This window comes from Typha angustifolia, chromosome 8, assembly GCF_048772165.1.
Source record: "Typha angustifolia cultivar Huaian chromosome 8, ASM4877216v1, whole genome shotgun sequence".
Taxonomy (NCBI): domain Eukaryota; kingdom Viridiplantae; phylum Streptophyta; class Magnoliopsida; order Poales; family Typhaceae; genus Typha; species Typha angustifolia.
In genome coordinates this window covers 16,281,935-16,307,447 of record NC_133246.1, presented here as the reverse complement: position 1 = coordinate 16,307,447, position 25,513 = coordinate 16,281,935, and the positions used below count along the sequence as shown (strand labels likewise).

General features: G+C 40.3%; 6 protein-coding genes across 18 annotated transcripts; 3 read left to right on the top strand and 3 right to left on the bottom strand.

The window, feature by feature from the left end:
- Positions 1-8: 8 nt before the first annotated feature.
- On the top strand, positions 9-6,552 carry LOC140765917 (transcription factor bHLH61-like). 11 transcript variants are annotated; one of them, XM_073105241.1, is made up of 7 exons: positions 9-166; positions 696-821; positions 924-1,094; positions 1,797-2,711; positions 3,494-3,587; positions 4,358-4,430; positions 5,069-6,119. In XM_073105241.1, the coding sequence occupies exons 1-4, from the start codon at positions 89-91 to the stop codon at positions 1,884-1,886; spliced, it is 465 nt and encodes a 154-aa protein (XP_072961342.1). In that variant the 5' UTR covers positions 9-88; the 3' UTR covers positions 1,887-2,711; positions 3,494-3,587; positions 4,358-4,430; positions 5,069-6,119. The 11 variants fall into 11 exon arrangements, with proteins under 11 accessions (XP_072961342.1, XP_072961343.1, XP_072961344.1 ...); XM_073105242.1 differs by having other exon boundaries at positions 3,494-3,591; XM_073105243.1 differs by lacking the exons at positions 4,358-4,430; positions 5,069-6,119 and adding an exon at positions 6,156-6,552 and having other exon boundaries at positions 3,494-3,591.
- A 169-nt stretch (positions 6,553-6,721) lies between these two features.
- LOC140765916 (mitochondrial import inner membrane translocase subunit TIM23-2-like) lies at positions 6,722-7,669 on the bottom strand. Its single transcript, XM_073105233.1, has one exon. The coding sequence runs from the start codon at positions 7,474-7,476 to the stop codon at positions 6,880-6,882; it is 597 nt and encodes a 198-aa protein (XP_072961334.1). The 5' UTR covers positions 7,477-7,669; the 3' UTR covers positions 6,722-6,879.
- Positions 7,670-11,864: 4,195 nt separating this feature from the next.
- Positions 11,865-14,446, top strand: LOC140764915 (protein NRT1/ PTR FAMILY 5.1). Its single transcript, XM_073103765.1, has 4 exons — positions 11,865-12,110; positions 12,219-12,436; positions 12,514-13,049; positions 13,437-14,446. The coding sequence occupies exons 1-4, from the start codon at positions 12,008-12,010 to the stop codon at positions 14,293-14,295; spliced, it is 1,716 nt and encodes a 571-aa protein (XP_072959866.1). The 5' UTR covers positions 11,865-12,007; the 3' UTR covers positions 14,296-14,446.
- A 966-nt stretch (positions 14,447-15,412) lies between these two features.
- Positions 15,413-16,956, top strand: LOC140764916 (peroxidase P7-like). The gene is made up of 4 exons (XM_073103766.1): positions 15,413-15,661; positions 15,803-15,994; positions 16,123-16,288; positions 16,422-16,956. The coding sequence occupies exons 1-4, from the start codon at positions 15,443-15,445 to the stop codon at positions 16,811-16,813; spliced, it is 969 nt and encodes a 322-aa protein (XP_072959867.1). The 5' UTR covers positions 15,413-15,442; the 3' UTR covers positions 16,814-16,956.
- Positions 16,957-17,713: 757 nt separating this feature from the next.
- Positions 17,714-19,401, bottom strand: LOC140764960 (LOB domain-containing protein 15). Of its 3 annotated transcripts, none has more exons than XM_073103845.1 (3): positions 18,907-19,401; positions 18,343-18,594; positions 17,714-18,249 (listed from the first exon to the last, which is right to left on the bottom strand). In XM_073103845.1, exons 2-3 carry the CDS (start codon positions 18,532-18,534, stop codon positions 17,848-17,850), a joined length of 594 nt encoding a protein of 197 aa, XP_072959946.1. In that variant the 5' UTR covers positions 18,535-18,594; positions 18,907-19,401; the 3' UTR covers positions 17,714-17,847. The 3 variants fall into 3 exon arrangements, with proteins under 3 accessions (XP_072959946.1, XP_072959948.1, XP_072959945.1); XM_073103847.1 differs by having other exon boundaries at positions 18,952-19,401; XM_073103844.1 differs by having other exon boundaries at positions 18,796-19,400.
- Positions 19,402-22,856: 3,455 nt separating this feature from the next.
- On the bottom strand, positions 22,857-23,787 carry LOC140764961 (uncharacterized). The gene has a single exon (XM_073103848.1). It carries the CDS (start codon positions 23,629-23,631, stop codon positions 23,041-23,043), a length of 591 nt encoding a protein of 196 aa, XP_072959949.1. The 5' UTR covers positions 23,632-23,787; the 3' UTR covers positions 22,857-23,040.
- Between the last annotated feature and the right edge of the window lie 1,726 nt (positions 23,788-25,513).

The window sequence follows — 25,513 nt, the reverse complement described above, 5'->3', positions numbered from 1 at the left end:
CACTCATCTCTTAAGAAGCCTCCACTTCCAGCCCTTTAAGAGCTCTCAAGAGCTTCTTCAACTTGAGAAGAGAGAGAGAGAGAGAAAGATGGTGTCGAGGGAGCACAAGAGAGTTGGTCTACATGAGAAGCTGCAACTCCTTCGCTCGATTACTAATTCTCATGCAGTAATTTGCTTCAATTTATGTTACTATATCGTTTATTCTCCATCGCAGCGGAATCAGTCTCCTATCACCTGAGACTCTATCTAGTTATTGGAGTGATCTCTAAATATTTCTCGCCATATTGTCTTCTTTCTTCTTCTTCTTCTTCTTCTTCCTCCTGTTTACTTACTATGGTCTTTTCAATATATTTTCTGATATATCTTACAATAAATACCTTTTACTCACATATACATATGCTATGTTTTCTAGTGGCCTTTTCTTTTCTAGGGCGATGTATCCAACATATGCACCTACGTGTTCAATAGGATTTTTTTATTTTTATTTTTGGTTGGATCTGAATTTTTGTTTTCCACTTCTGATCATTGCGATATATCGACTACTCCTCTTTACTATACTCTCATGGTACATGAGTGTTAAATAGGTCCCAAAATTAATATCTATATTAATGTCCATTAAGATCATGATATTGAGCCCATGTTGTTGATGATATTTTGTATTACAAATCTGATTCTTCTCTTCATTTTTTTGGCAGCTAAATGACACATCAATCATCATAGATGCATCAAAGTACATTGAAGAGTTGAAGCAGAAGGTTATAAGACTGAATCAAGAGATTGCATGCGCACAAAATATCGTCCTAGATAACCCCTTACCAATGGTATATATATATATATCATTTTACTCTTATGGTCTTCAACTTCTTCTCATTTTCTTTTTCTGCCATGTTCTCTTATATGTCCTTTCATCTAAACCCTATCAGGTCACTGTTGAAACCGTAGGAAGGGGATTCCTCATCAATGTTTTCTCAGATAGGAGCTATGCAGGATTGCTTGTCTCCATTCTTGAGGCTTTTGAAGAGCTGGGACTCACTTTACTGGAAGCTAGGGCTTCTTGCACTGACACATTTCGTCTCGAAGCAGTAGGAGGAGAAGTAAGAATTAACTCTCTTTTTTGTTGCCAATTTAGAGAATAAGATACATATTGATCCACTTGGCTATACCTAAAAAATTAATCTCTAAGAAAGTTTGTTTATCATTACATGTGCACATTGATATATTCTAACAATGTAACACTCCAATTGTTTTAATCTACTAATTTTAACATCATCAAAGTTATGTTCTTTGCTCAATTCTCAATCGATCGCATGCATGCCAGCAATTTAGATCTTTTTTTGTTTCTTGTTTCCTTTGTTAAGTTAGTTGCTTAACAAAGGAAGCAATATATGTAGCCACTAAGTGGTGTATTATTATTATTATTATTATTATTATTGATTAATAAGAGCTGAGGACTCAGCTAAGGTTTACATTCCGAGCTATTCCTTTGCCCAATTAAGTTCTAGAGGAATTACACCTGAACTATTCCATACTCTCCTCAAGACTGTCTGTCTCCCTAGTTTGGCTAACCAATCGGCTGCTCTATTCCTTTTCCTGTACGTGTGCAGGAATCTAATCCTCTTGAAAAACATCAGCATCTTGCAGTAGTTCTGCGAGCCCCCACTAAGTGGTGCATTATATAGTTACCAAAATCATGGGTCTAATGTTCCTATATCTATTACGTCTAAAGATTGTATACAAGTAGTATTGTTCCTCTCTATTGATTTCGTGCACACGATTACCTGCTTGTTTTGTTGCAGGACCAAGCTGAAATAGTGGATGCACAAGTTGTGAAACAAGCAGTGCTGCAAGCGATCGAGAATTGCTCGGAAAATAGTGAGCAAGAGTGATACCAAAAAGGAAAAAAAAAAAAAAAAAAAACTAAGACTTAATTTTTCTCTAGTACGATAAAAGCGCAAGCTTTCCTAAATTCTCAGCATTTTGTTGTACTGCAAGGGCTCTTATGAAATGTATAATTATCAGAAGACTTGGGGGGGAAAAAGAAATGAGAATTTGGATAGAGAAAACAAGTATATCTTAAGCTCTTATGAAACTAAACCCTTTAAACTAATCTATCTCATTGAGAGGTAGTCTTTTCTGATATCAAGTTTTACCGGTCTATTTTGGTAAATAATGACAATAATAATAAGAGTCGGAAAAGTAAACCAATTAGAAAGTCCGAATCTCGAGGCAAGCAAATTATTTTTACGTCGCACGAAGGAGATTTTATGCGGCCATCCGCACTAAAATACTTAATTAACAACCGCCATTTCCATACTCCCGCGCGCCATCTCCTCTCCTTTCTCCGCATAATATATAGCTTGCTCTCTTAAGGTAAATAGCCCCGTCTTCTCTTCCCCCATCGCGAAGCCAAGAGAAAGCCAAATTTCTTCTGATGGAAACCTTACAGTCCGTGGGAGCGAAAGGTGTCAAGAGGAAGCCCCTCTCCGATCTCACCAATGCTCCGCTACTCTCATCCACATCCTCCGCTCCTTCTCTTCTTAAGCCCAAGTCCAGACCAGAGCCGTCGGCGCCAAATTCGTCTATCTCTACCAGAATCGACGTGGTTTCGCCCAGATCGAGCTCCAGCATCGGATCCAGCAACCTCGGAAACCCTAGCGGCCGAGGAACCGGCAAATCCAGTGGCCGAGGCGATGAGATCCTCGTTACTCATGGTATAATTCCTTATTCCTCACGATTGGTACTCTGGATAATCTACTGCATCGTTTGATCTCTGTTGATTCCAAGATTGTCGTGTTGTTGCTGTGGGTTGGACCGCTTTCGATTTGATCAATTGTAGCTTTGGTCCCGAAAAGATACTATTATTTTTGTTTCTTTTGTTTCCTTTCGTTTCTCTCTCTGGATGTCTATCATTATCTGGTTCTCATTATGGTGATGGATGAGGGTTTACTAGCATGCCCACCGTTTGTTCTAATTTTGAGGGGAAGCCTCTAAATTTGCTAGTTCATTGGAGAAATCAAATGCCCGTGATGCTTATTCCTGTAGTTGCCAAAGGAGGTCGTAATTTTTTAGTTAATTTCATAATGGATTCTTTTGAAGTTGTGAAGTTAGGAGTTAGGCCCACTCTCTATGTTAGGTCATGAGAAGTCATGCAGCCTGGAACAAGTGCTTCGATACTGAAGTTTGTCATTGCTCCATCTATCGTAGTTTTTTTTTTTTTTTTTAATTTGGTACATGTGATTTGTAATGATAAGAATTTTTCTAGTTTGCCATGTTACAAATATTCTCTTCTAAGATTCTACAGATGAATCTATCATAATAATTCCTTGCATAGTGCCTTTTTTTGTCATGGGAGTAATTTACTTTATACTCTGATTTTTTTACTGTATGAACTGTTGTGCTTGAGCTTGATATTTATTTTCTCTGGAATTCACTATATCTGGGCATTCCAATATTAGAAATGCTATTAATTGTAATATAAATGATTATTCTACAGTTTGTAAGGTAGGAATTGCAGAGAGAAGAAAGAAAAAGAGTGAAGATGTTGAAGACTCAGTGGCATCTACTTGCCGGAAAATCAAAAGAATTGGGTAGGTAGGATTGCCACATGAGTTGCCTTTTATGCTTTTTCCCGCCTGTCTTATGTTGGATTCTCATTGTGATACAATAGTTGATTAATATTAACACATGCAAGAGTTAAAGGACTGCAACTTGTCTGTTAAATATGTATACAAGATTATGTTTTCCCAGTAGGGCATTCAATGAGATTAGAATTGATTCTTTGCCATTGGACTTGTTTGTTTATAATCAGGTAGAATGGTATCCAAAGTTTCAGACCCAGTAAACCAAACCAGTTAAGGAAAACTCCGAGAAGCAGAAAAGAGATTAATTTTCCTACATGCTATATAAAAGTGAGGTGTAGAGTTTCTGTGGACACGACAATCCAGTCTTCTTCTAACCAGTGCATTCTATATGGTCTAAAACCGTATGTTTAATTGCATTGGTCTTCAGTAAGACATTCAAGTTGGTGGCAAGTCCAAACTCAATAATATTGTTGGTTTAAAAAAAGATATATAGTATTTTGTCAATTAGTGCACCTGACTGAGAAATTTGTGACCAGATCTCTCCTCCTTCTGAATCTTTCTGTATTCACAGCTAAACATCTTCTGAAATTTCTGTTGGTTGTTGTTACTCTGGAAGGTCATTCTCTAGTCATTTTTTTTTCTCGATTTTCTCTTGCTTGCTGTAACCATGTTTACTAGGTAACAAAGTTATAAGATCTGCTAGCAGAATATCTATGTATAGCATGTACTTCCATTTATATTTATGCAATTATCACATTGTTATTGCTTTTATGCAGTAATAACCTGAATGTAGAGCATGGAGATATTCTTCCTTGTGCATTTTCAGTACCTAGCCACAAGAATAAAAGGGTATGGTCTTCCTTATATAGGTTTATTTTGTCTTCAAGCACCGGTACTCTTTGAGAAGAATTGGCTATGCAATATAAGAACTTATTATATTTGCTTTATTCAAGCCCAAGAGCATATATGTCTATTTACATTTCTAATCATAGGACAGTTTGTTTATTAGTGCAATGGCCACCTTTTCATAATTACCTTTTTTTTTGCCTTGCACATGTGAATGATGTTTGCATGTCCATTTTAAAAAGCCTGCCTGGAATAAATTTGGAAGCTTCTGTGATTTTTTTGTTTTTTATTCCACGGCCTGCAGCTTGAATTGAATACATCCGAGTAGGAGTCACCATTTTAGTGTACAATAACTAATACTTATAGCCTGCTATGCTTTAATCTGTCCTGATATATTTGAGCATAAATTTTGAATTCATATACTAGCCAATAGGGCTGTCAAGCTCGACGAGCAGCTCGGGCTCGGCTCAACTCAGTCAAAGGTGAGGCGAGTCCGAGCTACTAAAATCAGCTCAAAACTAATAATTGAGCCGAGTGTGAATTGGAGTCGACTTGCTCAGGCTTGGCTCAATAGGCTCGCTAAGGTGCCCCTCCTCCTCCTCCTTCTCCTGCTTCTTTTGCTACTGCTCCTTTTTCTACAGTAGCAGTGTCGTGGCTACCGCCTCCTCCTCCGGCAGCGACAAGTTGTCGTGGTACCGCAATAGACCAATGGTGCATCCTCCTCCTTTGGCAGCGGCAAGCTACAGCAGTGCCACTTCCTCCTTCGGCAGCGGCGGCCGCGATGCCCCATCTCTTCCTCCTCCCTCCTCCTTCTGCAGCAGTGGTGCCGTGGCTGCTGCCTCCTGCTCCTTCGGCTGCGATGCCGCCGTCTCTTCCTTCAGTAGCGGCAAGTCGTCGCGTGTCACTGCGGTGCCGCCTCCTCCTCCTTCGGCAATGGCAAGCCGCTCAGTGACGCAGTGGACCAATGGTGCCACCTCCTCCTTTGGTAGTGGCAAGCCGCAGCGGCGTCGCCTCCTCCTTCAGTAGCGGCAAGCCGCAACGATGCCACCTCCTCCTTCGATAACGGCAAGCCGTAACGGTGCCGCTTCCTCCTTCGGCAGCGGTGCCCCGCCTCCTCCTCCTTCTCCTTCTTCTTCGGCTCTATTTGGGCTTGATTTGGTTTAGTCCGGTTCGATTTGACTCAGCTTGAATGAGGTTTGATGATAGGTTCATTTCAGGCTCGAGCTCGGTCTGGCCTGGCTCAAGCTCAGCTCAAGTTGAGTTGAACCGAGCCTGAGCCTAATTCTAAAGCTCAAAATAAATTTCAAGCCGAGCTTGAGCCGGAGCTAGCTCGCTCAGGCTCGGCTCGTTTACACCCCTACTAGCCAACTTCTTCTTGTGTGCGATTCTATTGGTTTTTGTAGTGTATAATTATTTTTATTTTTTAAAAAAATGCCTCCCTGTTTCCATGACAGAAATTTGATCCGCTGCTATAATATACATGCTGATTGACATAACACTTGAGATGCCAATCTTCTTATAATTACTGCATCATTCTGCATATTTCTTGTTTGTCTGTTTCTTACTCCTGTCACAAGGAATTTGAAATTTGTAAAATGGTTCTTTTTCTTCCTATCATTAAAATGCCTCTTCAATGTTCCATTATAATTTCTCTGGCTGTGACCAGTTTGTTCGTCCGACATCTATTTTATCTCCTGCTGATCTTTGCATCATAACAAAACTTGGCAGAAGCACCGTAACAAAAAAGCTTTGGAAGATGGTGAATCGATGCAGTCGCAGGATTTCATCAGAAGGCAGAGAGCCTATTTTGCAGAAATTGATGCATTTCAACTGCCTGAGGAAGTTGTCTCCGAGAGTGATCTAGAGTAACTAAAGGGTTATCTCGGTGATTCTTATTGAAGCCCTTGGTAGAATACGTGCAGATTCTAACCAAACTACCACTAGAAAACCAACCGCAGATTTTGCCAACGAACGAGGTTGTAATATTTGCAAATTTGGACAGGATAAAGTCTCGCATACAGGCTTTTTATCTTGATTGAGAAATGCACATGGTGCATGCATCAGTAAACAAGCTCCACAATTATACCATATAATGTCTCAGAACAAACAAGCTAATAGTCTTGCATATGATTCTTATTCTTTATGCTTTGATTTTTGGATTCATTGCAGCAGAATTAATTTGTCTTGTGTAAAAATCTTTAGCATGCACAAGTGAAGACAAGACAGGGACAGGAACCAGACTTCCAATCTGTAACAAGACTCCACAAATTGCAACACAGACAAGAGCTTGGAAATTGAAACAACAGAGATCGCATAGCAATCGGTAAAAACAGCACAGCGCGCATATAAGTTATCACAACTATACCAACACGATCATCCAGACACGGTTCCTAAATTCTACTTCCAGGAGGACGAACATAAAACCCTAGCTGATCCAGAGAGTAAGTACCCTTCAAATCGGAACATATCTCTTAACGACATGCTTCCCAGCAACAGCAATCCCAGCCGCCAATCCACCGATCGCCCCGGCCACCGCAGCCGACCTCGGCCCCGACGCCGCCTTGTACACCGCCCCGGTCCCGAGCCCCGCCACCACCGTGCTCATCACCCCCTCATCCCCCGTTGCTACACTAATTCCGCTCTCCAACCCCGCAAAGATCAACCCAAGAACACCCATGGAATTCCCCATACGTCTCCCGACCTGGCCGGACGAGTTGAGCACTCGGTTTACTCGTAGCTTGACCGACTCCCCGGATTCCGCCGCGCGGATGCCAGCGAGGGATCCCTTCGCGGCCCCGGCCGTGGCGCCAGAGAGGTAGCCGATGCCAGCGTAGAAGCTGAGGTTGTGACCCCAGGAGCGGCGGTGCGAGGTGGACTCCTCCTGGAAGAGGAACTCCGGGGAGCTGGGAAGATCGTAGATGAGCTGGTGGACGGGCATGGCGTGGGGGTTCTGGAAGGACTCGTAGGGGTTGTAGACGCGGTGGGTCCGGCGGTCCTCGCCGGAGTCCGGGTGGGTGGAGGATGAAGAGTGCGAGTAGAGATCAGCCATCGATGATTCGGGTATTGGAAGACAGGTTTTGAATTAGCGGGGAGAGGAAGCGATCGGGGTGGGGAAGATCAAAACTTGTGAGCTGGGACTTTCGGAGAGAAGCAGCAGGGGGTTTGAAGTTGGTACCGAAGAATTAGGGTTTTAGGGATCAAAAAGGGTTTTAGGTCTTAACAAGTGGTACCCGACTTTATTAGTCTTCGGCCTGGCAAGTGTTTTAGACTTTTAGGTCTTAAAAAGGATTTTGTGTGCATTCTTTTTTTCATCCTGCCCGTGGACCCGGTTCCTAGTTGGAAATTGGTAGATCATATGAGCCCAACCTACAATTGGGCCAACTTGAGCCCGCCAACGCGGGCCCTTCCTGCTGTCCTGCATTAGGGCCGTCAAACTTGACGAGTGGCTTAGACTTAGCTTAGGCTCAGCTCGGCTAAGCCCAAGTCCAGCTCCGACAAAGTTGAGCCAAGCATGAGCCAATTAAATCCAGCTCGAAACTTAGGCTCAACTCGAGAAGCTCAAAATTATCTATATATATAATATCTTAATATATTAGTGTTCTCTCCATTTGATTTGATAGGCTAAGAGGACAACCCCTCTTAAATACCACACCTTCATATGCCTAGCCCATACTTGTCTAGCCTCATAACTACAACCCATTACTTCTCTTTCCCATCAATCAGTAATTCTCAAATTTTCATTTTTCAAACACCACTCATTTTTTCACTAATATCCTTAATTTCCACCTTTCGCTACCATACATTAGTCAAAACGGCAAAACGCTAACCCTTTTAGAGATCAAAGGGGAAAGGTCCACCCTTCACTTTGGAAGCATCAGGGCTGCAGTGGCGGCTGCCTAATTCTCTTGTTGCTACCGATAGTTGAGTGGCCACAAGAAGAGCATGATGTGCAGCTCTGGGTGGTGGAACGCGTAATGAACCCAACCACAGCTCTGCTGCAAACCAATTGCCCTCCACTCATTCTCGGAGAGTAGATGGTTCTTGGGAAGAAGCTTCATGATCTCCGGTAGGAGCACCACAATCTCCTCCACTTCGTCTCTCTAGCTCCACCGTCGTCGTCTCCGCTCCAACACCATCTTGTCCTCCTTTGCCGTCAAGAAACCCAGCCTAGATTCGACGATCTTGGCCTCGTTCCCGACATTGCCCTTTGAGGCATCGCTTTAGCTCGATAGGCTTGGCTTGGCTTGGGCTCAGTCTGGCTTGACTTGAATAAGACTTGATAATAGACTCAATTAAAGTTTGAGCCCCACTCGGGCTCGATCTGGCTCGGCTCAAATTGAGCTGAGTCAAACCTGAACCTATAATTTTAGTTCAAAATTAATTTTAAATCGAGCTTGAGTTAGCATCAACTCATTTAAGCTCGACTCGTTTACACCCTCTATTCGGCATCCATGATCCTAGACGATGAAAACCCTTTTTGTCACTCTTGCAAAATTAGTCTCCAAAGTGACGTCCCCTAATTGACGCAGAGAATCACACATTCCACACACAACAAACATATCCAACTTAGAGAGAGACAAGATAAAAAAGAAAAAATAAAAAAAGAAGAAGCACATATATATCATCAAAACAAGTGCCGATTGACACAGCGTGATGACTCGATCACCACCTCTCCTCTTCACATGGCATCGATGGAGACTCCTTTGAGACCAAATATAGCTCCACGCTATCTCAATTCCTTTGCAGTTCTAGGAAAGAGATATTGACGAATGCTGAACAAGTGGAGTGGCAATGCAATGTGGTGATGCACCCCAATTGACCTGACCTGTCCTGAGAAAACCACTTGAGCCACAGAATCCCCAGATTAATTACTATACCAGACCACACGTGAGCTGAATAAATATTTGTTATATAGTTAGTATATCTTTTATACAATATATATATATCAATCATTTGGATGCATTATTCCAGAGCATGCACCTACTTCCATCTTTTAGCTATTCGTGACGTTTATTGCACATAAAAATATGCCCTGGTAGGGCGTGGCTCATTTTAGCCCAGAGAGCCACAGAGGCCAATATCTGAGTGCTTTAAAAGTACCATTAAAATGTGGGGACGATGATCCCCACTCTTAGCGTTACTTTTCCATTATATTATTTCATGCGGGCCCCCCTCCACCATCCTATATATATATATGATATATATATCCGATTAAGCATCTCGTCTCGTGATCAACATGTTGATTTCTCTCCATTCAAATGCTCAGGATTAGCTACAAATTATACATCTTAATATTTATATTAATTAAACAAGGTGGTAATCAGACATACTACCATATGACCGCACCCCACATCAGCATGGCTACTTAAAAAAATGTAATAAAATTTTATAAAAAAACTTTTATAGTCATTATAGAATTTTTGTTTGTCACTACAGGAGCCCAACTTACGTAGTGCGGTTGGTGCTGGTGGGCACTCAGCAGAGAGGGCCAATCTCAGCCGCACGTTGAACATAACAAAGTAAACACCATGAGGAGATGCGTCAATCCGAGTCGTTGACTTTCCTATCTAGAACGAAAACAAGATAACTTTTCGACCCACCTTTATATTACCGTGATATCTTATCCTCCAAAGTAGAGGGAGAAGAAAGTTAGTCCCCTTAACCATCACACATAGTCATTTCAATTTATCCTTCTCGTAATCAAACCCACACATACATTTCAATCTTAACTAGGTATCCGTATACATATATATATATATATATAGAGAGAGAGAGAGAGAGAGAGTGTGTGACTACTTGGCAAATGGAACAGAAGGTTTCATGAGTTATAGTGATCAAAGCATCAACCTCTTTTTCTCCACTTAGCTTTGTGATCTTTTTTATTTCGAATCCCACGTGATGGGATATCGATCATGAACATAAAACAAGTACTCCTCCGTTTTCTTTTGGTCCATATTTTGATCGTTGATTTATTAGTTAAGAAGCTAGCTTAGAGCTTTTCGTTATCAGTGGGATCGCTTTTCTAGAAGAAAAATAATAGGATCTTAGGAGATCCCATCTGGATAACGTTCAATATATATTAACTATATTTATCACAATAATAATAGGATCTTACGAGTCCATTTTGATCAAGAAATAATATAAATACGACAAGGAAGAACAATATCGATTATCTATGATCTCCGCCGTCTTGGTTGACCTTTGCATCAAACCTCACACTTCTCCATCACTGCATGACTGATATGATGTTCAACCAGTAACAGAGAAACAAGTAAACACTAATGGCGATATGTCAAAATAAACGAGCCACTTCGGCTCAGACCCAAGCTCGGCTTCAGTTCGGCTCCGTTTTAATTTGGCTTTTAGCTCAATTTTGAATTTCGAATTTCGAATTGAACTCGAGTAGTTATTATAAAAATATATTGATAATTATTAAAATTTTGATGTAATGGCTATTATTTTTGTCTAATCTTAAGTCTAATAATATTTTTTCACACAAACTCAATCTCCTCTTTTTAATTCAGACTCAAGCTCAGACTTGATCAACTCAATTTAAACTTCATCTCTTAATATATTCGAAATTAATTTTGAATTAAGCTTAAGCTAGAGATATAGCTAACTTAGGCTCAAATTTATTTACATCACTGATTGTTACTTTGCACCACCTTAGAAGAAATGATATCTTTGACAATGACTTATTTCCATTATCGTAACCAGTGTACATTAAAAATAGGTTTATATATATATATATATATATATATATATATATATATAGTGATTGATAAGTACGAATAAAAGAGCCTACGTAGTCAGTCCAACCGCCACTAAAGTTAGTGATATATATACATATACGCTTTTGTTCTTAAATTGCATAGGTTTCCTAAGTTATGGATAAAATAAAGGGAGATATATTAAAAACACTCTAACTTTATTTTAATTATTATTTATCATTCGATGCTCATATTTGCTTTTTAATATTTAAAAATACTATACCCTAATAACAACCAACACAATTTACTTAAAATACCATTCAATTTACTTTAAAATACACTTTTTTAGTTATTGTTTTCTTAAAACTTAATTATGGTATTAATATTATTTACATCTATATTTATTTAACTCATTTACATAGCAAATTTATTATTAAACAATTACTAACGAGATATTTTTGAGACATTTTAAGCAGAATACATATATCCAATAATAAATATTCATATGGAATGATAATTAATGCCAATGCACGGTGCTTTTGATATATATTTTTTTCCTTACGAAAGAGTGTTAATAATAATAAATGCAAATGCACGGTATTAGTGATATATATATATTTTTTAAATAAAGTAATTAAATTGAATCTAGCATATACATATCGAATTAATGTATAGCTGCCTAGCTGGGTCTGCAGCTTATTTAAGTGATAGATTCCAAACGATAGTGGTAGGTAGCATTCATCTCCTTAGTCCTATTTTCTCATCAACAAGCTATAGAAATCGATTCCCACTCATTCCTCATCTAAAAAGCATCTCCTCTTTCAATTCTACATCTATGAGTCCCTAATCCGAGTATCTCTTCCTCCTCCCATGGATAACAAGAGCTATACGAAAGATGGCTCGGTTGATCTTCAAGGACGCCCAGTTGTTGCCTCTAAAACAGGGAGATGGAGAGCTTGTGCCTTCTTAGTAGGTCAGTTTAATATAGTAACAATTACCTATATATATATGCTCGTTAGTAGATGTTTTGCCAAAGGATATAAGATATATATATATATATAAACTTGAATATCTTTTGTAGGGTATGAAGCTTTTGAGAGGATGGCTTTCTATGGCGTGGCCTCGAATCTAGTGGTTTACTTGACGACTAGATTGCACGAGGAAACAGTATCGTCTGTGAGGAATGTCAACAATTGGTCGGGCTCCGTTTGGATGACGCCAATCCTCGGGGCATACGTCGCTGATACTTATTTGGGCCGATTTTGGACCTTCACCATTTCATCTCTCATCTACGTCTCGGTAAATTAATTAATCTTCTGATAGCATGCGATAAGAAGATTAAGAATAGTACGTAAATTAATGAGAGGAGTAAACAGGGGATGATCCTGTTGACGGTAGCTGTGTCGGTGAAGTCGTTGAGGCCAAGTAGCAGCAGCAAAGCGACGGCATGGCAGATCTCCTTCTTCTACGGGGCGCTGTACCTGATGGCGGTTGGTGCGGGTGGGACCAAACCAAACATATCGACATTTGGTGCGGACCAGTTCGATGATTTCGACCCCCACGAGCGAAAGCTAAAGATCTCCTTCTTCAACTGGTGGATGTTTAGCTCCTTCTCTGGGGCTCTCATCGCCACTCTCGCCCTTGTTTACATCCAGGAGAATCTCGGCTGGGGCCTGGGCTACGCCATACCAACTGCTGGCCTTTTGTTCTCCCTCCTCATCTTCTACGTCGGCACGCCCAGGTACCGCCATAAGGTTCGGAAGACCAACAGCCCCGCCAAGGAGATGGCCAGGGTTCTCCTCGCCGCCTTCAACAACCGACGTCGTAACCTCCCCGCTGACCTCTACGAGCTCTCCCCGGAGAATTATTCTGTGACCGGGAAGCGGCGAGTGCATCATACTTTGGCTTTCAGGTACGTACGTACGTATGTGTGCCTACCTATATATAGCTGAAATTTTATTCTATGATTTATTTATAACAAATTAAATTGAACCAAGTCAACCTTCTCGTTGGTAGGACTTTGCCTGCTTTCAGAATTAATGATTGCGTATCCATAAAGTAGTGTAGGATACTGTAGCTTAATGGAATCTTTCTTTGACGCAAAACCCAGATGCCCATAACACTGAGATTCTATCGAGATGAGTAGAAGTTATATATATATATGTGTGTGTGTGTGTGTGGACAGGCTCAAGATAATCTAGGAACTCTAATGCATACATATGGATCATTGACTAATAGTTGTATCGTTATAATTTAAGAGTGAAAATTTGAAATATGAAGACGTGAGTACTGGATGCAGTTTCCTGGATAAGGCTGCTATAAAGGAGGGCACGAACCCCTGCACCGTGACCCAGGTGGAAGAGACGAAGCTAGTGCTGGGCATGGGTCTAATCTGGGTGGCCACACTGGTCCCTAGCATCATTGGTGCTCAGGTGAACACTCTCTTCGTGAAGCAAGGCACCACCCTTGACCGAACCCTAGCCCATGGCTTCCAAATCCCTGCGGCCTCCCTCGGCAGCTTCATCACCATCTCCATGCTCGTCGCCGTCCCACTCTACGACCGTTACTTCGCCCCCTTCATGCAGCGCCGCACCGGCAACCCCAGAGGCATCACTCTCCTCCAACGTCTCGGCGTCGGCTTCGCCTTCCATATCTTAGTCACAATGGTGGCCTCACTAGTAGAGCTTAAAAGGATGCATGTCATCAAGGACTTCAACGTCCGGAAGCCTACCGATATCGTGCCAATGAGTATCTTCTGGTTAATGCCACAGTACGTACTGCTAGGTATCGGCGATGTGTTTAACACCATCGGATTGCTCGAGTTTTTCTACGATCAGTCTCCCGAGGACATGCAGAGCTTAGGGACTACGTTTTTTACTAGTGGGATCGGTGTAGGTAACTTTCTCAATAGTCTACTGGTGACCCTGGTTGATACGTTGACCAGGAGGGGAGGAGGGAAGAGTTGGATAGGGAACAACTTGAATGACTCGCATTTGGACTACTACTATGGATTCCTGATGGCTATCTCAGCAGTCAATCTGGCAATCTTTATATGGATTTCAAGCAGGTATAATTATAAGGAGGAGTCGTTGGAAGTGGTAGAAGGGAAGGTATGTGTTCAGATGGAAGCTAAGGTAGGGGATGCTCCCCAAGTATGACTCTATATTGAACTTTAATCGTGGTAAGATTTCTTGGGTCATTGCCTTACTGAATGTAATTTAACCTCCTCTCTTGTACTATGGGAGTGGTATGTATGGTTAACTTCATCTCACATTAAATAGATCGAGAATAAGGCAAATATATATATATGAAAGGTTGGGATTTGTTGCTTGAATATTAAAGCTATAATTATTAATTTAAGCTAAGGTAATTCCAATTTATATACTAAATAATTCTCGAGTCTGTTGATTTGGAAGGTAGTCTTCTTTTCTTTTTTTATTGTTGCATCCAGATAATTCTTAAATCTGAGAAATAATTAAGACTAATTAGGAGAAGCCGACAAGGAAATCTTCGTTTTTGTGGACTTGCGTGACCATGCCCAATTATTGGATTACAAGATCTTAGTTTTCAGAGTATTAAACTAATATCGAATAATAACTGCATCTTGTTGACCAGAAGAACGTCTGCTTCGCATGAAAGCAACATATAAACTTAGAGATCAAGGCAAGTGGTTAGAATTTGGATGGTCTTGGTACAATTTTTCAAACTGCTTTTGATTTCTATGGCCCACCAATTCATACAACTTCTCCGTGGAAGACAGCTAAGATTGACGGGTAGAATCGATATAATCATACAATTTGGATCTCTGTTTTCTACTTTCCACCTACTCTGATATACATTTGCAAAAAGACATATGAACCGGGGCCATAGATTGGCATTATTTTACATTTATCTTTGTCCAAGTCAAACACTATAGAACAGTTTTACTACACGACAGCAGACACTTCAGTAGAAAGTTCTACTCCATTACCATCTTAGTAAGAATAGTATTTGTGTGTAATATTCCAATTCGTGTACCTTTCAAATGCACAAACATACATACATATATGTAAATGTATGAGCTCCAGCTCTAAACCAGAGAGCTACAGCCTACCTCCAAGAGCAAAAGAAGCCCACTTTTTTTGACTAAATGTTACTAAACGCGCCTCAACTACTACACTTTCCAATGTGAACGGTCCTTTTTCTTCCTTTGATTCTAACATAGCACCCATAACTTTCATGAATTAGGTTCAAATCGCATCAAAATCTTATATATATATATATTCTCCTACTATAGGGTAACTTAACATTCTCAAGTTATTCGCAATGGCTTATTTCTCTACTCTGTCCATTGCCAGTACTCTTGCCCTGGTGTTCCTCCTTTTCCTGGGGAGCTCCTCTGCCCAGCTCTCCACTAGCTTCTACTCCTCTTCCTGCCCTAATCTATTATCCACAGTGAAGCCTGTGATCCAATCTGCTATCTCGAGTGAGAGGAGGATGGGTGCCTCTATTCTTAGGCTCTTCTTCCATGATTGTTTTGTTAATGTACATTTCCATATCTCATATATATTTTTTTTATCTTAGAAAATTACTATACTACCCTTCTAAAATATATCCAGAGATACTTGAACATTTGTCTAACTTCTTCACATCCCTGCACATCTTACATCTATAATGCACACATAGGGGTGCGATGGCTCGCTGTTGTTAGATGACACTGCCACCTTCACCGGCGAAAAGAATGCGAACCCGAACAAGAACTCAGCCCGAGGGTTCGACGTGATTGATAACATAAAGACCGCCGTGGAGAAGGCTTGCCCCGGCGTGGTGTCCTGCGCCGATATTCTGGCGGTCGCCGCCCGGGATTCAGTGGTCATTGTAAGTATTTTTCAGGCCAAAAAATTTAGCTATTATTACGTATAACTAATGTTCAACTATCACTATGTTACGTCACCTGCAAATATTGGAATAACTAATTTGGTTGTATCCATCATCCGTATATGTAGCTTGGTGGGCCTAGTTGGAATGTGAAGTTAGGGAGGAGGGATGCAAGAACCGCAAGCCAATCTGGAGCTAATAACAACATCCCCACTCCAACCTCTAGCCTTAGCACTCTCATCTCCAAGTTCTCTGCACAGGGTCTCTCTGCCAACGAAATGGTTGCTTTAAGTGGTACGTCTCTCTCTCTCTCTCTCTCCCCCGTAAAACTTACACCAAAGACAATAGTATTACACTACTACTTTGAAAAGAACAAGTTAATTAACCATGGTAACTTCATATATATATACATATATATGTCAAACAGGAGCACATACAATAGGTCAAGCAAGGTGCACCAGCTTTAGATCACATATCTACAACGACTCGAACATCGACGGCGGCTTTGCGGAGACGAGGCGATCGAATTGCCCTAAAAATTCTGGCTCCGGCGACAACAACTTAGCCCCTTTGGATCTCCAGACTCCTACTACCTTCGACAACAACTACTACAAGAACTTGATCGACTTGAAGGGCTTGTTGCACTCGGACCAGCAACTGTTCAGCACTGGATCAACTGACTCGCTCGTTACGACTTATAGCACGAGTCCGAGTCAGTTCAGCTCGGACTTCGCTGCAGCCATGATCAAGATGGGGGACATTAGCCCTCTCACAGGGTCTCAAGGAGAGATCAGGAAGAATTGCAGGAAGACTAATTAAGTTTAATACGATTACCGACAACTATTAGCTCTTCTACTTCCTCTATGCTGTTGTTTTTGTCGTTATGAGTGAAGCCGTGTCGTGTATTACCGATATTTCTATGTACGAAATAAATTTGCATGTTATATTCTTAAAAGTCATCGGAAGTAATCATTTTTATTTGTTACTATCATAACAAAAATTTTATTTTAGAAATAATTATATATATATTTATCTGTATTTTAAAATATAAATATAATAATTATTTTTGATGTGATATAAATATTTTAAAAAATATAGAAAAAAAATACTCCTAGAGTGGACGGGGTAATGGAGTCCAGAGAAGAATTATGTGGGTCTAAATTAAACTTCGAAGGGGGACCAATTTTGCGTGAAGATTAGGCTCAGAAGTGTTGGGCTAAATAGAGAAGCCCAACCTCGAGCAGTATAGTAATAGAAATATAAAACAAAATCCAATATTAATTGGAAGGTTCTTATTGTTATTTTTACTTTCTTAACTCAAAGCTTGACTTTGAATTTAGACAAACAGACGATGAGATTCCGAGCAATTACCAAATGCCATCACAACACATCCGTGTTAGACACTTAAACGTAAGTAACACATATAATTGCAAATAAATTGAGGTTTGGAATGGAACATCGAAAGTCAATTTTTTCTAATCCCGGAAGGCACGCAAGTCTACAAATCAATCATACAAAAGGAAAATGAAATTTAAAAGCTAAGTGTGTTCTTCTTAAGGGAATTTTTCAATTTATAATATAAGAATTTATTATGCATTGGATATGTAGATTGTATAAATTCTATTATAATAAATATATATTGATTATAAATAAAAAAAAAATATATATATATATATACACACACACACTTAATTTTATATACTAAAATTTAAAATCCAAATATAATTAATTACAAAAGCCACCTTTTTCGTGATCCAGGGGATTGGATTACTGGATCAAAATCAAATCAAAATCGATCTTATTAAGATATCAACTTAAAAAAGAGAAATGTTACTAAGTGCAAATGATATATTTCAACCAAAATATGGAACATTTTCATTAGTGATGGAGCTATAGTCGGTGGAGGTCGAGGCGGCGGTGTACATGGAAGAAGATGAGGAAGCAGGAGCGGCGGGAGGAGGAGGCCTAGTGGTGACGGGCGGCGGCGCAGCCACCGACACCTCTCCGGTGGAGGCGAGCAGCGGCGTAGCATGCGTCGTAGGGTGGACGGTTGCGGTGGTCGGGCTATGGCTATGGCTATACTTGTACTTCAAAATCTCTGTCCTGACCGCCATAAGCTCCGTCTCCAAGGCCTGCACTTGCTGCTGCAATGCCAAGATGGCTCCCATGCATCCATAGACAGGATCCCTCATCCTCACATTTGCTTCGTAGACGAGACTATTCGCCGCATCGGCTCGCTGGGCCTCTGGGACCTCCTAAACGCGCGTACAAATTGTATAAGGATATATGAATATATATGTATGTATGCATGGTATGGAGAATTGGTTGAGAGGAGATGAAATCATCACCATTAACATCTTTGAGACGTTGCTCGCGCCGAAGACTTTGTGGACGGAGGCGAACTTTTGAGGCTCGTGAGGGGAGAAATAAGGGGAGAAAGGGCATTCCTGAGCACAGCGCCGCCGTAGGAGCTTACAGGCGGCGCAAGGAGTGATGGTGTTCAAAGCCCCCGCCGGGCCTACCAATTGCCGTCGCGCCATTCGATCAGGAACATAGGCGTGCGTCTCTCTTGCCTATCTCGTCATGCCTCTCCCTCTTCCCTGTGCACAAAGAATTTAAAACTCATTCAGAGATATGGTGTTGGTGAATATTTTGAACTAGCAAGAAAAGCATTAGATGAGGTGATTGCTAACAAGAAGGAATTAGATGTGTAAAGATAGATAGACTCTACAATATTTAGTTATTACATGTTGGTGTTTTTGTAGTTTCTAAAGATCTATAACCTTTTGTTGGCTTCTTACCTTGCTCTGGACATTCAGACATGCTCCTTGGAGAAAGAAGAGATTATCGGAAAAATAAAAAGTGTTTCAAAAATAAGGAGGGTTCAGATTACACCATGAACGAACTCAAACCTAGAAGGAAGGGGATATGAACTCTCTGTAGAAGATTAAACGTACAAGAGAGAGAGAGAGAGAGAGAGAGTCTTTGTTGTGCCGAGAATGGGCAGCTCGTTGCAGATGCTTGCTCTCATGGAAGCCCTTTAGGTGTTGACTTTTGTAAGAGATCAAAGCAATAGTTTGACTCGTCAAAATCTCAGATATGAAGTCCTCAACTGTGGCGTTGGATCGATCCTTGTGTAGCTATCTCCATTTTCTGAATAAACTCTTTCAAAAGTCTAAAAGAAGTTAACTCGCTCTTCATTGTCAAAAGACTAATAACTTCTTCAAATAATACTTAGCAAATACTACATCCACTAACATTATAATTAGGTAAAACAAAATATGCTAATTGGATTTCTTTCTAGAATACCAACCGATCAGTATCAATTAATATACTCATCAAAAACACTAGAACGCATCCAAGTGCTCCATTATGGACATTAAATTTCACCCCTAATTAGCTAATTGAATTCTTCTTCTTCTTCTTCTTCTTTAGTGAGACAAGCAATGAACTATATATGGCTCTGAATTGGAGACATTGGTGTTCAAAACCATTAAAACCACTCCATCTCTATTTAAAAATGTCTCGCCTAAAATAGGACACATTTATACATACAATAATAAGTTCTCTAGAATTTTCTTTCCTCCTTTCTCTCATTCAAAGGTGGTTGAGAAATAAATAAATAAATAATGCTAGTTAATTTGGAGAAGGTGATGGTTTGCTTTGAATAAAACCAATTAATAAGTACACAAATGCGTACCTTGTAAGTAAATGGCACGTCTATTCTTGTTTGACCCGTATTTGGTGCCTACAAAGCCGTTACCTTGTCTTCCTCGCCACTTTAAACTTCGAAGCTCACCTCGTTTCCTTCACCTAGACCGAAACTATGGCGTTGTTTGGGTTCGGATCGGATTCCTAAAGATCCAAACCCTTTACCAATAGCTATTGGGTAGCAAATTTACTTCCAAGTTCCAACCCAATATATTGATAGCACGTACGAGCAATGAGGTCCAAGTCTAGCCCTAGCCAATCCAAATGGATCCGATCGATTTCAACGAGTTTAGATAGTTCTTTTGGGCTTTGGCTCAATTAAGGTCCAGATAGCCCTTTCGTCTTTTGAGTTTGCTAATCTCTACTAGCTCTAATTATCATTGGTTTGCACCTTCATTGGACCCACCAACTGAATTAATAATGTCTAACTTGCATCTAATTTATTATCATGTCATCTGGAAATAAACATATCACGTAACCTGACGTTAACACAAACCACCTTTAAAAGATTAATGTCCACGAGCATTTGTTTGTTTGGACATATATAATTGCTTATCTCCTAAAAAGAAAAGAAGAAGAAGAAGAAGAAGAAAAGGTTATTATTGTATAACTAACGATAATAAGAGATAAAAGACAGAGAGAATACAAAACATAATCATATCTTAAAGATGCTTCTTTGATATAAGCCTTTGAGAGATTCCTCTTGTGGGCCAATACATGAAAGTGAAGGATAATTCTCCAAATTATTTCAGCTTTAACGTACCTACCATAGTTGTTTACTACAAAAGGATTAATCAACTTGTCCCATCCACTAAAAAGTTTATCCTTTTGATTGAGCCACAAATGGACTATCATATAAATTACGTAGCGTACGTTTAGTTGGAATAACTTCTTTTTATTATTATTATTGTTGTCTAAATCGTTAACAAGTGGAAGTATACATCATCAACTGTACGAGTCCTATGAAATTATATCACGTCTATATTGGTGCTTTGTTCAAGCAAGTCCTTGTTTTTTTCTTTGTGTGTCCAACCAAGTCTTAGTTAGTTAGAATTTGATGTGGGCTTAGTACCTGACATATCTGAATATTCTAATATCCAATATCGTATCCTCTTCTAAATTGTAATGCCACATATTAATTAAATTAGGCTAGGATTGCATCCAAACTAGAGTATAACTCAAACATTTATAGAGGCACTAGCTAGATAGATTATAAAAGTTATAATACACATTAAAATTATCGATCTAGTTATATTAAAATTAATGTATCCGCGTACCAAGAATACAAGATTTTTTTTTCTAATTTATTTATATTTAGAAATAAGGGGGCCCACTTTCTAAGTAAGAACTATTGAGCCATCGTGCACGTATCAATCGGTCAACTTGTAGTCAGTGACCACTGTCGGTGATCGCTACTGTGTTACCGGAGAGGTAGGATCAAGAAATAGGGTTTAGGATTTGTGATCTACGGTATTGATCGTATCCAGCTAGGACATAAGCATGCATGATTAATTTGCGACGTCGGCGGGTGGTCGGCGAGTCGACGATGGACTCTGAGGCCATGATTAAAGGATCAGAAAGGAGGACAGAGTAGAGAAGAATAAATGGAAGGGTACCAATCCTACCGACTTCATTAGTATCTCACGATCCCATTTCTGGCACACGAGCTGGTGAGTTGGCCCACTCATCCAGGCTGCCAAAACTAATGCCTCATATCCGTTAGGCTGCTCGTATTAAATGACTCCGTTTTGAATCTTAATGTACCAGACGATAATAGGCAAGTTAAAAGTTTGGTAAGCAAAGCTACTCTCACTTTATTAATACTCAAAGCTGGGTACAGTGATTAAAGCATGTTGCATGGTTTTAAAACTAGCGTACTTCATGTAACATATTGAGCCGAGCCGAGTCTTCGAGCTCGAGACGAACTCAAGCTGGGTCTCCAGGGTTGCGTTGAGTGAGAGAGAGAAGAGAGAGAGAGAGTGAGTGGTGGCCCGAGCTATAGTTTGAAGAGAGAAGAATAATTTTGGGGGGGGGGAGAAAGGGAGAGACGAAGAAGACCGTGGTGGGTCCCATTGGTACTCGTGTCGAATGTAAAGAAGGAGAGATGATTTGCATTTAAGATGGTGTGTCCCCCCTTATCGACATTTGTCGGACATAGTAGAGGGTCGGTTTGATGGGTTTTAACCTTCCATGGAGTTTGATGGATTTCGAGAGAGAGAGTCAAAACGCAAAACAAATGAGAGAGATGATGATGAGTCTCTTACGGAGAAGCCTGGGGAAAAGTGAACCATAAGAACAATTTATTTTAATCTTTCATTCATTGACTCAAGCTTACAGTTTAACACTTAAGAATTTGGAATAGGTATAGTTCACCACCGTCACATTCCAACTTGTCCCCCTGTAGGGCTGACTGACAAATTACCCACGATAAGAAATTGGAAGTATAGAGTGGCGACGATTGATGTACAAGTGGGGTAAGTGGAGTAGGTGGGAGAGGTACAAAACCTAATCTTTCTATGTTCCTTTTCTATTGTATTCTCATGATAATTCTAACAAGTAAAACAACAAAACGAGTGACTTTATGCCCAATATATTTAAAACTTTTAAAAAAAAATTAGGCAACAATTATATTCCAGTATCATTGTAGGAAATGATGAGTTCACACTCCAATTCACACATCTTGCTTTCGAAAAAAGAAAAAAAGAAAAAGAAATTCCTCCCAGCTTGGAACTCAAGTAAAGAATATTAATTAGTGACATGGATTAGAGACCGGAACTGCAAGTTGTGGAACAAAGTGGGTCGAATCAGCAACAATGGTATCTTGATCTTTGCACAAGCGTAGATATATATAAACCTATCACTGCAACCTAACTTTGTGTTTGTAAATGTCTTCCTGATCGATCTCTCATTATATCTTGATGCCTCGTGCGTCACCCTCATCACGTGTAAACTAATAATAGTAATAATGTGATTGATTCCACCGACCACGTAGTAATCAATCAATATTAATTATCCAGTAGATAGATATCTATGTGCACATCTTAATTTCTTGTCCTCATGTTGCGGATAAATAAATCTAGGTAATTAACTTTAATTAGCGGACAATTTTCAGAAAGCAGTAAGAAAGAGAACGAAACATATAGATACTATGAGTGATCCTAATTAATACAAACTTAATTTAACCACATTATTATTATTATTATTATCTTTAAGATAGACACAACTCCATTTCACAACATCTAGCTAGCTACGTACTGCATATAATAATCCTTTCTCGTTTGGTAGATGAGACAAACTACCACTGAGATAGTAATATTACACTCCAAGTTTTCTAATTAAGCAGCGGTAGTACCTTGACCAGATCCATGACCAACAATTGACAACAGCGCGTTCTTCATGTTCATCACCGGATAACATCCTGATCTCCGGTGCATCCCGAAGCACAACGTGGACGTCGGCGATCCGTCGTCGGACTCGTCGTCCTCCCCCCGCGATGAGAACGACGATCTTGGGCTCGAAAACCGCCTGCGCCGGTGCAAGCTAGCCGATGCAAGGGGCGAGAAGGAAGAGGAAGAGGAGGACGCCGAGGGCGAAGACAGCGACGGCGGCGGAGATGGCGAAGTGGTCTTCCTTAGGATTAGCTTGTGGATGAGGTTGTACTTGGTGGATTTCTTGGAGATGTTTTTGGTCTTGGTTATGATGTTGGAGTAGTAGGAAGGTGGAGGGGTTAAGGGTGGGATAGTGGTGTTAGAAGAGGGGTGCTTCGGAGTACCAGGTTGTGATTCCCATAGGAAGGGAACTGACCCAGAGGCTACTCCATAGTAGACTCTAAAAGAAGGATTGGACGCTGAGCTCTCCTTGGAGAGCAGCCTCGAGTAGAACTTGTCTTCCTTCTTGATTTGGAGGGACTTACTCTCTGACAGCATCTTCTTAGATCTTCTTTTGCTCTTTTAGAGAGAAAAAGAAAACAAAGGAAGAAGAAGAAGAAGATATAGAGAGCTCAGTTGTAAACTAGCTACCGAGTAGTAGATCTGTTATGGGTTTTTAGTGTAGTGGTTGTGGAATAAAGTAGTAGTAGTAGTAGAGAGAGAGAGAGAGAGAGAAAGCAAAGACTTAATTGGTCCCCTACGACCTTATTATTTGGTCATGTAGCACGCACATGAAATAATGGATTGGTTTCTGACCTTACTTTAAGAATCGTGTCTTGCTACAACTGACCTACGCTTAATTTATCTTCCTATATATACGAATACTAGTATATTGTCACAAAAGACTGAAAGAGAGAGATAGAGATAAATAAAATTAAAAAAATACGGATCTTCTCCATTGATTTCTGGGATATGTTAATTAGGATGGTGGTTGACCATGACCTACAAAAATAAATACGAACCTATCAGCAAAGTGACGCACGGCTGAGATCGATCCGATCAGAATCTAGTTGCCACTTAACAGTAAAATGATCAGACTCGTCCACGTAGGATCTTTGAGGTGCGATGGCAAAGATTGCCGGTCTTGGAAACATAATTTATTACGTATTTCGTTTAAAGCATGAGGTTGGTGGTGCATGCATGGATGAATTTATTTTGGTGAGGAAAAGGGAAAAAGAAAGAAAAAGAAATGAAAAGAGAAAGCTAGGCAATTCGCAAATGGATTCCGTTGTAGGTAAAGTAACCAGGTTGTGTCTTCAAAGGTGGATATAGCGTTTGAGCATCTCATTCATTATTTATGATAGAGTCGAGAGGGGTACACCGCACAACCCAAAGATGGACAGTAGTTGAAGAAAAGATCAATTGGTATGTATAGCTTGTACTGCACTGCCCTGCACTGCCCTGCACTGCACTCCTATTAATTCCATATAAGCTGTAGATATATAGTTCGGCTTAATTAGCATACTTCTTTCCCTAATAAAATTCCTCACCTTATAGTATCAGGCACCAATATATGTGGGCCATTAATTATTTCATCTTGCCAAAGGTAGAAGTTCCATTAATTACATTTAAGATTTAGGCCTTTCGGCATGGTTTTGTAAGCTTTGGGTCTTTCTCCATCATGCACCCAAGTGGTAACATTCACAGACTTGCACTCCAACCAATGGTCGAAAGATGGCAAGGTTGGTAGAGCAACACCGTGATTCTTGAAGAAAGTGTACATCTGTCATTGCCACGTTGACAAATTTGTGAAATTAAGAAGCTTCCATGCAGCTTAATAAGCCCCCTCCCCCCTAATTAATTTTCCCTCTTTTACAACCACTAGAAGACACCGCATTGACTGGGCCGGGTACTACTATTGGGTCAACTGGCCCGATCCGAGTTTACCAATCTCCAAGCGGGTTATCGGGCACAGAAAGACATGGAGCACGTGCACCGAACCTGCAGCCATGTGCGTGGGGCCCCTCTTCTTCCATCTATAATATATATATATATAGAGAGAGAGAGAGAGAGAGAGAGAGAGAGAGATCTAGGTCGATCGAATTAATTGACACTGTTACAAAAACAAACGTTTGATGTCAGGCTCCATTTACGTCGTAGGAGACATGGATGGTTTTCCCAATTAACTTTCTTTGGGAAGTGCTTGGGTGAATTAATTGCGTGCTTACTGTTAGTTACTTAGTGGTGGAGATGGGCCCATTAATTAATTAATTATTTCACCATGACCAAAGGATTCCTTCCATGGTTGGGATTGGGAACTGCCAGAAGATAGACAGAGATCCAACTTAGAGTTGGAAAAAAATATTGAACGCAAATGTATCTTTAATTCCTCTTGAGAATGACTCGGGTCACGTAACAAACCAAATTCCGGGAACGGCAC

Coding starts and splice junctions, on each gene's coding strand:
- LOC140765917 (XM_073105235.1), top strand. CDS start 2,432: ATGGAAACCTTACAGTCCGTGGGAGCGAAAGGTGTCAAGAGGAAGCCC. Junction 2,712..3,493: donor TGAGATCCTCGTTACTCATG/GTATAATTCCTT, acceptor ATTATTCTACAG/TTTGTAAGGTAGGAATTGCA. Junction 3,588..4,357: donor CGGAAAATCAAAAGAATTGG/GTAGGTAGGATT, acceptor GCTTTTATGCAG/TAATAACCTGAATGTAGAGC.
- LOC140765916 (XM_073105233.1), bottom strand. CDS start 7,476: ATGGCTGATCTCTACTCGCACTCTTCATCCTCCACCCACCCGGACTCC.
- LOC140764915 (XM_073103765.1), top strand. CDS start 12,008: ATGGATAACAAGAGCTATACGAAAGATGGCTCGGTTGATCTTCAAGGA. Junction 12,111..12,218: donor AGCTTGTGCCTTCTTAGTAG/GTCAGTTTAATA, acceptor TATCTTTTGTAG/GGTATGAAGCTTTTGAGAGG. Junction 13,050..13,436: donor CATCATACTTTGGCTTTCAG/GTACGTACGTAC, acceptor TACTGGATGCAG/TTTCCTGGATAAGGCTGCTA.
- LOC140764916 (XM_073103766.1), top strand. CDS start 15,443: ATGGCTTATTTCTCTACTCTGTCCATTGCCAGTACTCTTGCCCTGGTG. Junction 15,662..15,802: donor TCCATGATTGTTTTGTTAAT/GTACATTTCCAT, acceptor ATGCACACATAG/GGGTGCGATGGCTCGCTGTT. Junction 15,995..16,122: donor CCCGGGATTCAGTGGTCATT/GTAAGTATTTTT, acceptor CCGTATATGTAG/CTTGGTGGGCCTAGTTGGAA.
- LOC140764960 (XM_073103845.1), bottom strand. CDS start 18,534: ATGGCGCGACGGCAATTGGTAGGCCCGGCGGGGGCTTTGAACACCATC. Junction 18,250..18,342: donor ACGTCTCAAAGATGTTAATG/GTGATGATTTCA, acceptor ACGCGCGTTTAG/GAGGTCCCAGAGGCCCAGCG.
- LOC140764961 (XM_073103848.1), bottom strand. CDS start 23,631: ATGCTGTCAGAGAGTAAGTCCCTCCAAATCAAGAAGGAAGACAAGTTC.